Source organism: Spea bombifrons, chromosome 5 (assembly GCF_027358695.1).
Source record: "Spea bombifrons isolate aSpeBom1 chromosome 5, aSpeBom1.2.pri, whole genome shotgun sequence".
NCBI classification, from domain to species: domain Eukaryota; kingdom Metazoa; phylum Chordata; class Amphibia; order Anura; family Pelobatidae; genus Spea; species Spea bombifrons.
In genome coordinates, this window is record NC_071091.1 from 21,367,045 (window position 1) to 21,382,375 (window position 15,331).

A 15,331-nucleotide genomic window follows, 5' to 3' on the forward strand; every position below is an offset into this window, starting at 1 on the left:
CAAATAAGCCTGTGTGCACCATGGCAAGCTTCCATGTTCACATCTACTAGAGCTACAATGGTAGGTTAATTACTTTTATTTAGTCCTACAAAATATTTAACCATTTAAGTTTCAGTTGAGGAGAACAGGCTTGTGACATCCCATTATTTAGAATTTCACTGCTGATTTTAGGAGGTAGAAGAGGTAAACATATAAACGCAAGAATCTTTAGTGTCCTGGGCCAATAATAGTCCCTGACATAGGTTGATGTTCATACTGTAGCATTCACATGTCTCGACAACCACAATTGATCTGTGTTTCAAAGAAACTCATTTTACATTTCATGTTTCTCCGCAGGTGCTGGCTATTTCAGGCTACTATCTTGAAAGGCCAGTTATATTGGACATATTCAATACAAATTATTTTGCGCTACTGATGATGTACAACGATGAGCTAGACAGATGCAAGCAGGTGTATGATGAACATGTTAAACAGGTAAACAATAATTTCCATCTGTAAGAGCTTCATACCGAGTCCTCTTAGCTTTATCATTGAGCTGAATTATTACATGTTATATATTTTTTATTACTTAGGAGGAAAATGATGTTGTACACAAAAATATGCCAGTTACCTGTGGTATTCTGAAATGGACAAGAGAACTCAAAGACCGGATCCAGACATTGTGGTCAAATTTCAGATTCATTCAGCATCCGTGAGTCAAACCTTGTTTACGTGTGAGAACATATATGCTTGGTGTCACCAACATAATCCCATTGTCCCTCTAAAGTCCCTCTGACATTCTCTAAATAGTAATAAATTAATTAATAATGAATAAATGTTATTTCATTTGCTGTTAATATATATCGCAGGAGCATGGAAAGTCCTGAAGCTTCAATTGTTTATCAAAAATATATGGAGATGATGACGTTACTTGACCAACACGAAGAATTGGCCTACGATAAATGGAAATCTAAAGTGGATAATGTGTGTGAATTTAATTTGGATAGACCACTCATCAAGCGTAATTTGGAAGATGGGCTTTTGAGTGTGAACTTTGACCAAAAGGTTGGTAAAAAGAGTTTTAGGTAGCTGTGAAAAAATGCTGTAAAGTAAGAATGCTTTCACAAATAAACATGTTTATAGTTTATTTTTATCATTTCACAAAATGCAAAGTGAGTGAACAGAATAGAAATCTAAATCAAATCCATATTTGGTGTGACCCCCCCTTTGCCTTCAAAACATCTTGGAGAACTAACCACAGTTCTGTGGATTTAGGCAGCCTCCGTTGCTTCTCTCTCTTCATGTAATCCTAGACCAGCCCTTCAGCCAACAAACTGCCTTCTGCTTCAACCAAATATTTCACATTTTGACTCATCAATCCAGAACATCTGTTGGCATTTTTCTGCACCCCAGTTCCTGTGTTTTTGTGACTAGTCACTTGGCCTTGTTCCCACGTAGGATGGCTTTTTGGCCGCAAGTCTTCCATGAAGACCACTTCTGACCAGACTTATCCTTGTGCCACCCCAGCACAGTGCGAGTGATATACAGTGGGGCAGGTGAATGGGAGAGCCTTATAATGCCCCAATTCATCCCAGCTTAATCAACAGTTGTAGATACATTATAATTGGTTGTGGGTCATGGACCTCTAATGCCATATGCATATGATGCTTTAATAGCTCAATATGGGAGTGATACCTAAGCTAGGGTGACTTATTAAGATAATATTCCTGCTTTTTAATCATTACAATTCTTACTTTTTAATCACTGTTTACCTCAGGAGAAGAGGATGTCAGCAACAAACTGCTTATTAAATTGCTTACAATATGATGATAATATTTAAATACATACAGGTAGAAATTATATGCCTATGGAATTAACACAGAAAATAATTTTACACTTCTGTATAATATACATATATATTTTTACAGAAAATAATATTTTTTTGTTAATTATTTCTTTGCAGCTGGTTGCCGTGTTACGAGAAGTGAAATATTTACAGATATTAAATCAAACAGACATCCCCACGGCAGCATTGTTTATATTTGAAAAAAGAGAGCTCTTGCATAAGGTTTGTGCTCCAATAAATCTGCGGTATCTTGTACTGAAATTTCGCCAATATTGTTTTAACATGTTTTGTGGCTTTTAATATATTGATGTACTGTAAAAAAGGCATAGGTATTTATGGTGTCAAATGACTTGCTGGGATCAAGAAAGAGTGTAGAGTGCTTTCCTATGGGGTCTTCATCGTTGAGGGACCCAACACAGCATCATAGAATTTGTTGGTTTTATTGAAGCCCGGTGTACGTAAGGGGTGGTGCCAGGTGAAAATGCAGTTTCCACTTTGTCCCTGTGGTGCCCACAAGTGATAACCATTGTCTGGTCTGCTACATGGAGATCTCACCTTAAGAATATATTGGTTTCATTTTTATTGTTTGGGGCAATGCACAAGATGAACAATTTATAAGATCTAAAAAACAGTTTGAGGTTAATTGATCTTTGTTTGAATTCTTTACTCCATTTTGTAGTATATTGGGAACTTAGAACTCATTGTTCAGTGGTACAACAAACTAAAACAAACTGTATTGGAAGTTGAATATCCCTTGATCAAGGAAGACATGAAGTTTATTAATGCGCAACTCAAGAGTGCGGAGGAGCTGTACACCTGGAATCACGAGGACTGCTGGGATTACATTGTTACAATGAAAACCATCGTTCATGACCTGGAACAAAGAGTACAACAGTCAAAAGATAACATAGAAGCAATCCAACATATCATGAAGACTTGGGCAGAACAGCCTCTGTATTCAAGAAAAGACAATAAGAAGGATGCCCTGATAAATCTAGATGACAAAAAGGAAAGACTGTATAAGAAATACAAATCAATGCAAGACGATGGACAAAAAATTCAAAATCTTGCATGGGTAAGTGAACCAAACCCAAGTCCAAATTTTCATGTATGAAAAATACTGTCTAACCCAAGGCCAGATTAAGGAGCAGTTGTATAAGATGGGCCCCTCTTGCATCTCACTGTTTGTAAATTTTTTTAGACCAGGAGACCAGTTAGGGCTTAAAATTCACCATCATTTACAGGGGCGAATCCCCCCTTGGTTTTACAAATTAGGTTTTTTCCCCAGAGTCTAACACACTGATGCAAACTCATACTGTCCATTCTTCACCATAGTGATATAAGCTCAAAAACAATTCTTAATTACACCTGTACCTGTAACCGTGCCATTGCTTGCTGCCCTTCCTTTGTGGTCTCTGAAGGTGTGATGGGGTGCTGGCATATGATGCCATATCCTGGAGCTCCTGTCCAACAGAAGAGAGGGGGAAGCAGCAGCACCAATGCTTGTTGTGTAGTCAGAAGAAGCAATTATATGCTTTTTGAAACCAATAAATGTAGCTCATCCCATCTGGAAACTTTGTGGGCCCCTCACCACACTGGGGTCCTGAAGCTACTGCTCCATTTGCACCTTGGTAAATCCAGCCCTGGCCGCATCATAGCTCAATCATTGAGTAACATACAAGAACAAACTAAACACTCATTAAAATTTTTAAAGAGGTTTTTACTAGAAGCTTATATGGCAACTTAGGAAATAAAAAAAATTAGAGAGCGCACAAATCCCTTTAGGCTTTCTTAGCAATCTGAAGCATGTCATTTGTCCATTTGTGGCTCGTTGAGTTTTGTTTCCACTAAACATAGGCTTCTAGGAGAACTGACAAACCTTAGTATGTGTTATGAAATGTTTACCCCAGTGAGCTTCTCCAACAAGAAGAACTGAGTGACTTGAAATGTTCAGCTCGCCTACAAACATCCACCTGTTTAGATGGGGTATTTTCAACACTAGACATCTGTAACAACCCAAACTTCTGCGATTATCATATGTACAATGATTAATTATTTGTTTCTCTAGGAAAACATGAAACTCCTTAAGGCCGATCCTGAGTCAGACTCATGGAAAATGTACGTAGAGTACATTGATGATATTGTAAATGATGGTTTATACCATGCAATCTTGCATTCCTTGCAATTCTTTATGGAAAACACAGAGGAAAAATTAAAGCCAGCTCCTTTATTTGAGGCACAAATGAGTCTTCACACCAACGAAATATTTTTCAAGCCTTCATTACAAAAAGAAGATGGGGATGGATTGTATGACCTGATGGAAGAGCTTTTAGGTGACATTTTTAAAATGTCTGGGCAAGTAAAACGGATTGCCAATCATTTTGAAGCCAACAACTACCAGGTACCTCCATTTTTTAAAAAAATAACTGCATGCTTGTCTACTATTTAATAAATGGAAATAAAAAATAGAGAGGACTAATTTTCATTGGTCAGAGAGGATCCACATACTGAACGGCCAAGATAAGGAGTTAGCGGGTGACTTTCTGTTTCAAGAAAAGATCTGGTACAAAACTGATGCCCCAAGTAACAAGCAGTATGTGCAACAAACTTAATGTGCTTCATAAGACAGGAGAAGCAAACATGGTTCTATGGCTCAAATATATTACATAAGAGAAATATTGTGGGTTTGTATTGTGCCTGTGTCATCACCATAGGGTTGAGATGTGGCCAGAGTCCTGAGGTTCCTGAGAATACGGACCCCTTGCTGTTCCCCTCCAAACACCAGCCAATAGAATAACTCTCTTGTTAATGACGCAGGAAGATGGTGAATGGGGCAGTTTATCAGAAGTGTCCTCTATTTATATGATTATGATTATTATTTTTTAGAATGACATGGATGAAATGATAGATCTCTCAGAAATCCGGCAGGAAATTATGGAAAAAGTTACCACTGTTATCAACAAAGTGACAGATTACAAGAGTACGTTTGATTCCTATTCCTACTTGTGGACAGATGACAGAACTGAGTTCATGAGGCAGTTTCTCCTGTATGGTCATGTGTTAACCTCAGAGGAAATTGAGGCGCACGCAGATGACCATGTGCCTGAAAGCCCCCCTACTATTGAACAATTTAAGGAACAGGTAAGTAGCACCTGCAAGATATCAAAGCTGTATTACATTTAGTTCATGCCAGAATATCAATGTATTTTAAATTATTTGTTTTCTTTTCAGATTGACCTTTACGAAAATCTGTATATTCACATTAACTCCTTAGATGATTCCAAAGTTTTTGAAAACTGGTTTAGGGTAGACGTGAGGCCTTTTAAAACCTCCACGCTCTTAGTCTTAAAGAGGTGGAGTTGGATGTTTAAAGAACACCTTCTAAGATTTGTCACTGACAGGTAATATATTTATCCACTTTTTGATTTATCTTAACTTGAAGCTAGGGACTATTTTCTGTAAAAATGTAAGATTCTGAAACTGGCAAAAATCCAAGGCCATATATAATCGGCAGTGTTGTATTGTTTGCATTAAGCCAATTTTAGCTGCTATGTGAGAATGCAGGCAAATAATGTTATATAGTACCCCAGTGACCCAAATCCCTGCCCTATGGAAATTCTCTTACATAGTAACAGGTTACTGGGGACTCTCCAAACAGTACAAGTAAACCAAAGCCATCCATGGCTTGAAAAGATCTGTTTTTCTTTTAGGAGATGTAGGAAGAGGCTTTACATGAACTTTTATATTAAAAGCTATCATTTTAATTTGTGAACAGATTGTCTCCTATACACACTACACATATTATTGTATTTCAGGGATCCCCACAAATATTCTGGGACACCATTGGACTGTCACTTCCTAGAGGCAGAGGGATATTTGACAATGTAAAAGTCATAATGTTTTAAAATGTTATATATACAGGCCTCCATTATTAGCTAGAGCACAAATTCAAATTGATCTCATCTCATTGATTCCATCTCTGACTGCTAAATTGATCTATTATATCAGACTAAAAGATGTAATAAGTATGTTATCCTGTTCATAAGAATATTTTGTTCCTTTTTTGTTAGCCTGATTGACTTGGAAGAATTTATTAAGGTGACGAATGCTGGTCTGCAGGAGAACGTTCCTAAAGGAGATTATAAGGCTCTTGTGGGTGTCATGGAGCTTCTCCTCGCTGTTAGAGACAGGCAGGTGGCAACGGATGAACTATTTGAGCCCCTCAAGCAGACCATTGCCTTGCTGGAAAGTTATGGACAGAAACTGCCAGACCAGATATACACCCAATTAGAGGTAAATGAAAAAAATAAAATGTTTAACACAACAAAAGTGGTTTTAGGCTGGAAACACGAATATTATAGAAAACCTCCGGGACTACACATGGCATTGATATCACATATGAAATGCTAGAAGAAAAGTATATTGTTGACAGATTAAAATAAGAGGTATATATGTACATAAACCATATACCAGTTTGCAATACTGCTACCATTTGTTGGAAACATATTGGTTCAGAAAGCCTTTGTAATGCTTTAAGAGAGGAGACGGAAAGGAGGACAAGGATCTGTCACTAAAGTTAATCCTTTGGGGTTTACAATATGTAAAACAAATTAAACTTGTCCATGTTTTTATGTTAAGATATTTAAACTCACAGGCAGTCTTTAAAAACCCATTCCAACAGGAACTACCAGAAAAATGGAACAACACCAAAAAAAATGCAGTTTCCATGAAACACGATCTTGCCCCTCTTCAGATATTGGAGGTTTCCATTATCAGGAAAAGATGTGCTGCTTTCGATGTAAGTAAACGTGTAGCCACATACTAGTTGTACCTGTACTGGTTTCTTACCTTGGGTCCTTGGCTGGCAGAAACAGCTTGAGTTGGATGAATGTAACTGGAACAGAGGTTTCTTAAATGATATACAACAGAAGTCCTTGCACCTCTTTCTATTCTTCTTAGAAAGTTAATGGAACTTAGTCATGACAATTCTACTTTTCAACTTTGTTGAAGGCCTACCATGGATAGCTGTCCCAAAGCCTGGTTTACGTGTTTGCATACAGATAATTTGCCTGGTGCTACAGATAGGGTTTTGTTCATACTAGCACCATTTATATCCTTAAGTGCTTTAATATTTTGTTACTATCTCCAGGTGAAGCAGATAGATTTCAGAGATATGTTTTGTTTGGATGCACCCTTCAAGTACAATGTGCAAAAGCCATATGCTCGTCTGGATAAAGTGAGTAAAGTGTGTTACTTATAACTCATGGGGTAAGAATGTCAAAAGATTGTGCTATATGAATATAATATTAACTGCTTATACTGTTCTTGATTCATCTACTAGATTCTGCCTAATTATCTTCTACTTGGTGTGCTAAGCACCAATAAAGTTTTGAAGATGCAATTTTTGGTAGTAACAGAATTGATTTGATGGTCCAAAAAAAGGCAGTGTCTATTGAATCAGTTGTTAGAGAGACTTATTGTTGGGGGGCACCTGTTAAATGACTCATAGTGGACCAAAAATGTGGAGGATTTGTCCAATCGAAAACGAAATTAGTTGTCACCCACCCTTATTCACTCTAGACTTCCTGGAGCGCTTACCCAAAAAGGTGGCGCCTCGGGGCACACCCTCTCCCCCCGCAACAAAACAGGGCCTCTCCGCCATTCAGAGATCATAGGGTGAGAGAGAGCATGTAAGAAAGTGTCGAGGGTAACAAAACTATTTAACAAAATAGGCAAATATTTGTTATAATGATTATTACTGCATCTTAAAATATACCGTAACCATATAGGTTCATGACTTTTCCTACCACAGACCGCTGTTCTCTCCATAGATGGCTGGTGCATGTACAGTACATTTCTGTGAGCTTATTAGACCTTTTGCGTTGTGTTAATGTTCTTGGGAAGGAAGGCTCACAGATGCAATATTATTTTTTTGGTAAACTAGTTGCATACATCGGACAAGCGGAAGTTAGTCCTGGAAAGTCAGTAAGAACAACAACAAATCCATTATCCAACTATGCAAACCAAAATGTTTTGGGCTATTTCTTCTTGCCATTGAAGGTTCCAGAAAGTAAATTCAGATAAAGACTTTCTATTTACAGTTATAACTTTTTTTCTAAATAATCCACTTGAGGGAGTATACCATGATAGCACTTTGTGATGGTAATAACTGTACATTAAAAGTAGTGTTGGCAATCTACAGGCAAATCACGACATATGTGTTCTGGAGGAAGAGTTGCAAGAGATCCAAGAATCTGCAGACCTATTTGAAGTTGCAGTTCCAGACTACAAGCAAATGAAAAAATGTCGCACAGAGATAAAACTCCTGAAGGAGTTGTGGGACATTATTTTCAATGTTAGGGTATGGTTTATTTTGGTCAAAATGTATTATATTTTTATAACTTATTTTTCTGGCTACACTATACTACGTGTATTTTAACAGTTAAATCAATGCCTGTTTTTGCAAAGTAAAGTGTTTTTGCTAATGCTTGCTATGGTTGTATTTAAAGGGACAGATAGTTTGATTTCATTCTGTATTTAATATTTATCCTACCAGAACAGCATTGAAGACTGGGTTAAATCTCAGTGGAGGCAGATTAATGTGGAACAGATGGATGTTGAGCTAAGAAGGTTTGCAAAGGCAAGTTTCCCAGCTGATGTTTTTTAATTTTATTTTCTTTAAATTTTACCATTCATTTTTCATTTTCAGGTAACTTCACTAATACTCCCTATTATACTGTTTTTCTGTGCAAAATAAGTGTGTCTAGTTCATGAATTACATTTTTTAATAATATTGTTTATATATACATTCTACAACCTTTTAATTTCCTTACTATCTCTGTAAAGTCACATTGATTCTACTTTGAAGATAATTCATTTACTTTCACTACCTAGCGCCCAAAATGATTTTTTTTCAGTCTCAGATGTAGATTTGTTTACCTTTCTAAAATTATATATATATATATATATATATATATATATAAATATATTCCAAAATCAGTAGCTTCTCTGACATTAAAACAGAAAAGTCTGTTCCAATCTCTGCCCGTTGACCCGCTGTGCAATCACAGCTGCTTGCTGTCACTGTAACATACACCGCTTGCATGCAGGCATCAGGGATTGTGATACACACCGCCACAAATGTAAGCGTACCACCTCCCAATCAAAGCAATGTTCAACAAATACATAAAAAAAACAGTACATTTATTTCATTAGAAAAAAATCAATATAAAAAAATGCTCAGGTGCGCTTTCAGTGCAACTCCCATCACCCTTAGACAACATTGATGGGAGTTGTAGCCTTAAAAATAGGTGCACCAAGGTTGACCTACACGTGTACTCTCTAATATTTTATTTCTTTACCCCTATTATGGAATTTAAGCTATTCGTATGTGTTCAGCCCACTGAACAAACAAAAAAACCCTTTCTATTAGCCAAAAATGTATATAAAAGTGGGAACCAAAGCAAAGTCTTCTAGATTAAAGGGTGGATTTCTATTTTTGAGACAGGAGCACAGTTTTATGTTTCTCACGTGCCCCACATTAATTTGCCTTAGATATAATTACATAATCTCTATTCTGTTCCATAGGAAATGTGGTCACTGGACAAACAAGCCCGGTCATGGGATGCGTATGTGGGTTTGGATCTTACTATAAAAAATTTGATAACATCGCTGCGGGCTGTAACAGATTTACAGAACCCGGCAATCCGAGACAGACACTGGAATCAGCTGATGGCCGCAACAAAGGTCAGTTCTTTCCCATGGCTGAAAAACAACACTGGGATTGGAATAGCGCACAGAATTCCCATTACTTATATATATGTATATATATATATATATATATATATATATATATATATATATATATATATATATATATATATATATATACCGTATATATACAGATTTATACTTTTATATATTTATACTTTAACTGTACATTTCTTTTTACATTTCTCCAAGCACAAGGTGTAGCTTTTATATTGTATGTTCTTGGCATTCAGAAAACTCTGGGGTCTTATACTGAATTCAGAAATATTTAGTAAGTGAAATTAGGACACAATTTTAAGGTGGTAATATATTTCCAAAAATGCTCATGGGGCTTTTCCATGTGATCACTTCAGATGTGCATGCTACATTTGAGTAACTAGATTACATGCCCTATATATCACATGACAGGGGCACACAAGTGGATGATGGCAGTGATGGAAGCTACAGAGCTACATCACACATTTTCAATGTCAGAAATGCACAGTGACATTACGTCCATTTTCCATTGTATTCATTTTGCATCTTTACATCAGAAAAGGTCTTGTAGATGAGGACAAAAAAGTCAAAAATTTAGATTGTTTTTAAACTTTCCAAAAACTTATTTGTACATAAAATGTTCTCATGACATATAACACCAGGAACATATTGGCAGAGATGTCTACTACAACAAAGTGACCTAAAATTGGCATGGATATGAAGCTTTTTTTTAATACATAGTCTGAAATGGGTTTTTAAAAAATGTATTGCAAAAATGTAATATTTTAAAAATATTTTAAATAAAATATGTAAATTAATAATAATAAATTCATTACTTAAATTTTAATTATGTACTATATTGGCCCAGCAAGTTCAAACAATTTTTTTTTTAAAACAGAGGTACAGAATGCAATTTTAGGGCATTATTATTCCTGGGGACTTCCCTGGGTCAACTACTTGGACTTCTCCCTTTTCTAGGGGAGTGGCTTTGTGTGGGTGGGGCTAGGTTTACATAGGGGAGGGGCTAGCTCTAGAAATTATTTAGTTGGCGAGAACTTGGTAGAAAAGTTGGTGGAAAGTAAGTGGAACACAGGCAGATAGTGGTCATGGCCATATGCCGCCCCTCGCCCCCAAAAGTCCTGGAGACCTGGGAAAGTAGGACCTCACCCAGAGACTCTGGATCAGACCTGGAGAGTTCCAAAGTGTGGGCACTATTAAACATAAGTCCCCATTGTGAAGACACCGATGCTGCTCGAAACTGTCATGCCACAAATGAGATGTTGCAAGGTGCATAATGGTCAGTAGTTTCGCTGAAAAAACTTATCAACGCCACCTGGAATATTTTCGGAAAACCTGGAATCTGAATTGCGACATTTTTCCCCAGAAAAAATCCATGTTTATGAGTTTTATTTTACCTTCAGCCTGCCCTAAAATAGATGTATAAAAATGTACCGTTATTTTCTAAGGATCATACCATTATTTGCTAAGTGAATTGCATTAGATTGCGAGCTTTTGAGACTACTTTGGTCTTTTGCTGAGGCATGTTGTAACACCTTTATCAGATTTTACTCTGAAACTTCAAAGAACTTGTGTCTGGAATCTTTGAAGTGGCTCTTGGCGTGGACATTCCTCACTCTGTATTGTATTACCCTTGACTAGCCTCATAGTCCTTTGTGAGGGGCAAGTGTCAGATACTACCATCTCTTCCCAGCATGAAGTGGTGACAGTTGGGAACCCTATAGTTATACTATATCCCCTTTATCGCTACCCATTCAACTTCCCATTACAGTAAAGCAGATAAAGCTCTATTTGACCTGTTCCCACCACCAATTGTGGAGAAGGAAATGTGAATGGACAACATATCCAGGTAAAAGTCCACCACACTTCACAAAAGGGATTTTTTCACTTTTTTTCATGTAACACGGAGTAATAGTAATATTCCATATATATTGTTGCCATTCCAGAATATTTCCTGTCAATGTAATTAAGTAATATTATATCTGATATGTAAATGTTCTTTTTTTTTGGCAGGTGAAGTTTTCAATGACTGAACAAACTACGTTATCAGATTTACTCGCTCTGCAGTTGCACAAGGTAGAAGATGAAGTCCGGAACATTGTGGACAAAGCAGTGAAGGAGATGGGGACTGAAAAAGTAAGCTTTATATTGTACATGTTTTTAAACATACTAAGGTTTTTTTAAAAAGGTTCATTGTAAGATCTTGGTAAAAAGGAGTGTTACGATACATGTGATGTCATTTTATTTTCAAAAAATATTTTTTTGGTGTCTTATGACATTTTTAGTCATTAAAATAAAGCTGATTTGTTTGCTGGTATATCATATCTTAGAATTATTGATTTATAACATATATATATGAATTATAATATATTTTCTATGACTAGATACTTTTGGAGATTAGTCAGACTTGGAGCTCCATGCAGTTTTCATATGAGCGACACCATAGAACTGGAACCCCTCTAATAAAAACGGATGAGCAGATCTTTGAAACGCTGGATAGCAATCAGGTTAGTCTTTGGCTAATGATGTTTTTGTTCTTCGATAAAATATCCTCATATAAGTCTATATATGTTTGTTGAGTTTCTCTTTTTAGCAGTATCCTTCTCCATGAGGTTCATGATGACAGAATAAGTACTTTTACTAAGTTTGCACTGAGCTGATGCTACATTTCTACGCATGGTTCTAGACACCCTAGATTTTAAAAATGGAACCATTAAAGTGGAACTGTGATTTTCCCAGATACTTGGTTAATCTTCCCAACACTAAATAAACACATGTATTGGTGTTTAGAGATTTAAAAAGGGGGTTTGTTTGCTGAAATTGAACATTTAATCTAATTATTAAATTGAACTCAACTGTCAACTCGAACACAATTCAAGTCAAATGAAGCTGACTGCAAACATGACTATGAAAAGTACAGCAACCTATTTATAGAAATTCAACTTCATTTGAGTGAGCAGATGGGTCGAAAAAGAGCTCTGATTTTACAAAACTCTGTGAAATTCAGTAGAACTGTTTCACCCAACAACCAACTCGACCTCTGTTTTGACTGACAGGCTCACGCGATAAATTGACAGACAAGCTTGTATAACAGAGTTGGCCACGATTGACAGACTTAGCAATCAACTCTGTAGCAGTCAAGTGCAACTAAACAGGATTTGATGAGACACTTGTAATACCCAACTTAAGAGCATCTACCTCTATGTCAACTATTTTTGTGAAGGTTTTATTAAAGGTGCTCTGCTCTCTAAGTGAGTTGAATATTGACTTACTTACTAATCATCCACAAAGGCTTTGCCATGCTTTAAGCCGCACATTTCTCATCCAACATTTTCCTGCTTCCAAATTCATCAATTGTTGATGATCCGGTGTTGGCTTCATCTGTTTTGCCAGGTTGGCCAGCGATGAATTATCTCATTTTGGTGACCGTGATTTTAGAGTCACTGCTTACTTTGGATATGCATGTTCCTAAAGAGCTTCTCCCCTTGAGTATATATTTTATGCAGGGTGTTAAATTTCAGTTGTAAAGATATGGCGGAGATGGTTGTGAAGAACAGATGTTCTATGTTTTCTCATTCCGAAGTCAGCTGAACTAACAAACCCCTTAACTAAAAATACAGTTACTTCAGTAAATTATAAAACTTCAATTAATATTCTTAATTGTCACCCAGCACCCATGCATTTGTTTCCTTTTAGGTGCAACTGCAATCGATTATGCAAAGCAAGTATGTTGAGTATTTTATTGAACAAGTATCAAGCTGGCAGAAAAAGCTGAACCTAGCTGATTCAGTGATTTATATTTGGATGGAGGTCCAGCGCACATGGTCACATCTAGAAAGCATCTTCATCGGCTCTACTGATATCAGAAGCCAGCTTCCTGAAGATGCTAAAAGATTTCACGGAGTAGATGCAGACTTTAAGGTAAGTAAGAATAAGGCACCTTTAGAATCCAAATAAAATGTTTTCATGTTGTGACAGTATCTTTCTTCATGTCCAATGATGTTATATTCATACAGGAATAACATTGACAGCAAATTATATAGTTTGTAGCAGCAGAATGCTTGGTTTACTATATAATTCCCAATGTAATATTTATGAAGTTCACAAGAGCTGAAGTTTGAAGAGATGGCCCCATATTTCCTAGTTTGTATTGACAATCTTTATGAGAATCTGTTGTTTTTTGAAAACAACATAGACTGGCAGTGGAAATAATATGTTTCCAAATTAACTGATAAGTCACGATGAGATTTATTAAATTTCTTTTAGGCACTAATGCTGGAGACTGAGAAAATACAAAATGTTTTGGATTCAACAAGCCAGCCCGGTCTTTATGAAATTCTTCAAGATTTGCAACTCAGGTAAAGTAGTATACACCATGCAATGTGCAGAAATCAAAGAACTACCAAATGCAAGTAACGTGCTTTAGAATACAATAGACCAGCGATGGTGAACCCATGGCATGCGTACCACAACGGGCAGGTCAAGGCCCAAGGTCTCTTCAAAAAGACTTCTGTTTCAATGCTACCTCGCGAAGCATGTCAGCATCAATAGCTGGGACGCTTTGCAAGGGGGTCAGTGAAATAGAGGTCTGTAGGAACCACCACAGGAATTAAGAAAGGTAAGGGATGGGGAGAAAGGGGAGAGATAGTGAAAAAGAGGAAAAATAGTAAGAAAATACAGAGATAAAGAGAAAAAATTAGGAGACAGAAGGGGAAGATAATGAGAAAGAGGAGAGATAGGGAAAAAAAGAGGACAGACAGTGGTAGCAGCAGCAGCAGCTAATGGGTTCCATCTGAGAAGCCACTAAACACCCATCCTGTTTAATTTAAATATATTTGTATACATTTAGATTAAACATGATGGGTGCAAGGTATTTGGTGGTTTCTCAGATGGAAGCCATGTGCAGCTGTCTCGATTGTTATGTGACACAGAAGCAGGCACTGATAGATTGTTGCCATAGAAACTGAAAACGATTCTCAAAAGTTTCTGATTTCTGCTATTAAACTTGCAGGTAAAAGAATAAAAAGGCATGTTAGCTCAGATCTGTTTATACCAATTAATGTTTTTTCTTAGAAAAACGCCACCTTTAAAGGCTTGTATTCACGTTATTATTCTGGTAACTTGTATTGCTCTGAATTATATTTTGGTAATTTTAGAAAATATGTTTTCATTTCACTATTGCAATCTGGACATTTTTATATATTAAAAGGAGTTTTATTTATTTCCACTATGTTAAACAACTTTGACAAAACATTACACAAGATCCACGTCGAAATAAGGAAATAATATTAGTATTAAGATTTAGGAAATTACCAACATCGATGTGGGTTTGAATTTTAAAAGAAACTGGCCTGCAAGTATTTGCCACAACCGCTCCGTTGTCATTTGCATTTACAGTTTTCATAAATTATCAACACGATTGGCAGTCACAAGCGACTCAAGTTTAACTTGGTGAATCTTTGAAAGTAGTAGTTTTTAGGGAATATCTCGGGGATAACCTGATGTGCCCCTTGATCTTCTCTAAATTTCAGGGATTAGTGAATATTTCCATAAATGTTTCCGTAAATGTTACAAAATAAAGCTTCAATAAGGAAGGATCTCATTGCGTCCGGTGGTCAGAGCTGGGGTATAAACTGTTTGTTGCCCTACGGTAGGTACTGTATGGTGTCTTTCATTGTAAATAGCATTTGCATTAGTTCAGATGTATGTAATATAAAGTATAAACCAGCAGATCATTAGTAC

The 15,331-nt window shown here is 36.6% G+C and overlaps 1 protein-coding gene across 1 annotated transcript in view; it reads left to right on the forward strand.

The window, feature by feature from the left end:
- DNAH11 (dynein axonemal heavy chain 11) overlaps positions 1-15,331 on the forward strand; it is a 94,972-nt gene that overhangs the window by 14,300 nt on the left and 65,341 nt on the right. The window contains exons 10-27 of the mRNA XM_053466806.1: positions 337-474; positions 573-691; positions 849-1,044; positions 1,943-2,047; positions 2,505-2,900; positions 3,894-4,226; positions 4,712-4,966; positions 5,057-5,226; positions 5,896-6,118; positions 6,507-6,623; positions 6,975-7,061; positions 8,028-8,186; positions 8,382-8,465; positions 9,413-9,571; positions 11,603-11,725; positions 11,974-12,096; positions 13,286-13,510; positions 13,856-13,947. Of these exons, the coding sequence (XP_053322781.1) occupies positions 337-474; positions 573-691; positions 849-1,044; positions 1,943-2,047; positions 2,505-2,900; positions 3,894-4,226; positions 4,712-4,966; positions 5,057-5,226; positions 5,896-6,118; positions 6,507-6,623; positions 6,975-7,061; positions 8,028-8,186; positions 8,382-8,465; positions 9,413-9,571; positions 11,603-11,725; positions 11,974-12,096; positions 13,286-13,510; positions 13,856-13,947 (3,104 nt within the window). The remainder of the gene's footprint in view (positions 1-336; positions 475-572; positions 692-848; positions 1,045-1,942; positions 2,048-2,504; positions 2,901-3,893; positions 4,227-4,711; positions 4,967-5,056; positions 5,227-5,895; positions 6,119-6,506; positions 6,624-6,974; positions 7,062-8,027; positions 8,187-8,381; positions 8,466-9,412; positions 9,572-11,602; positions 11,726-11,973; positions 12,097-13,285; positions 13,511-13,855; positions 13,948-15,331) is intronic.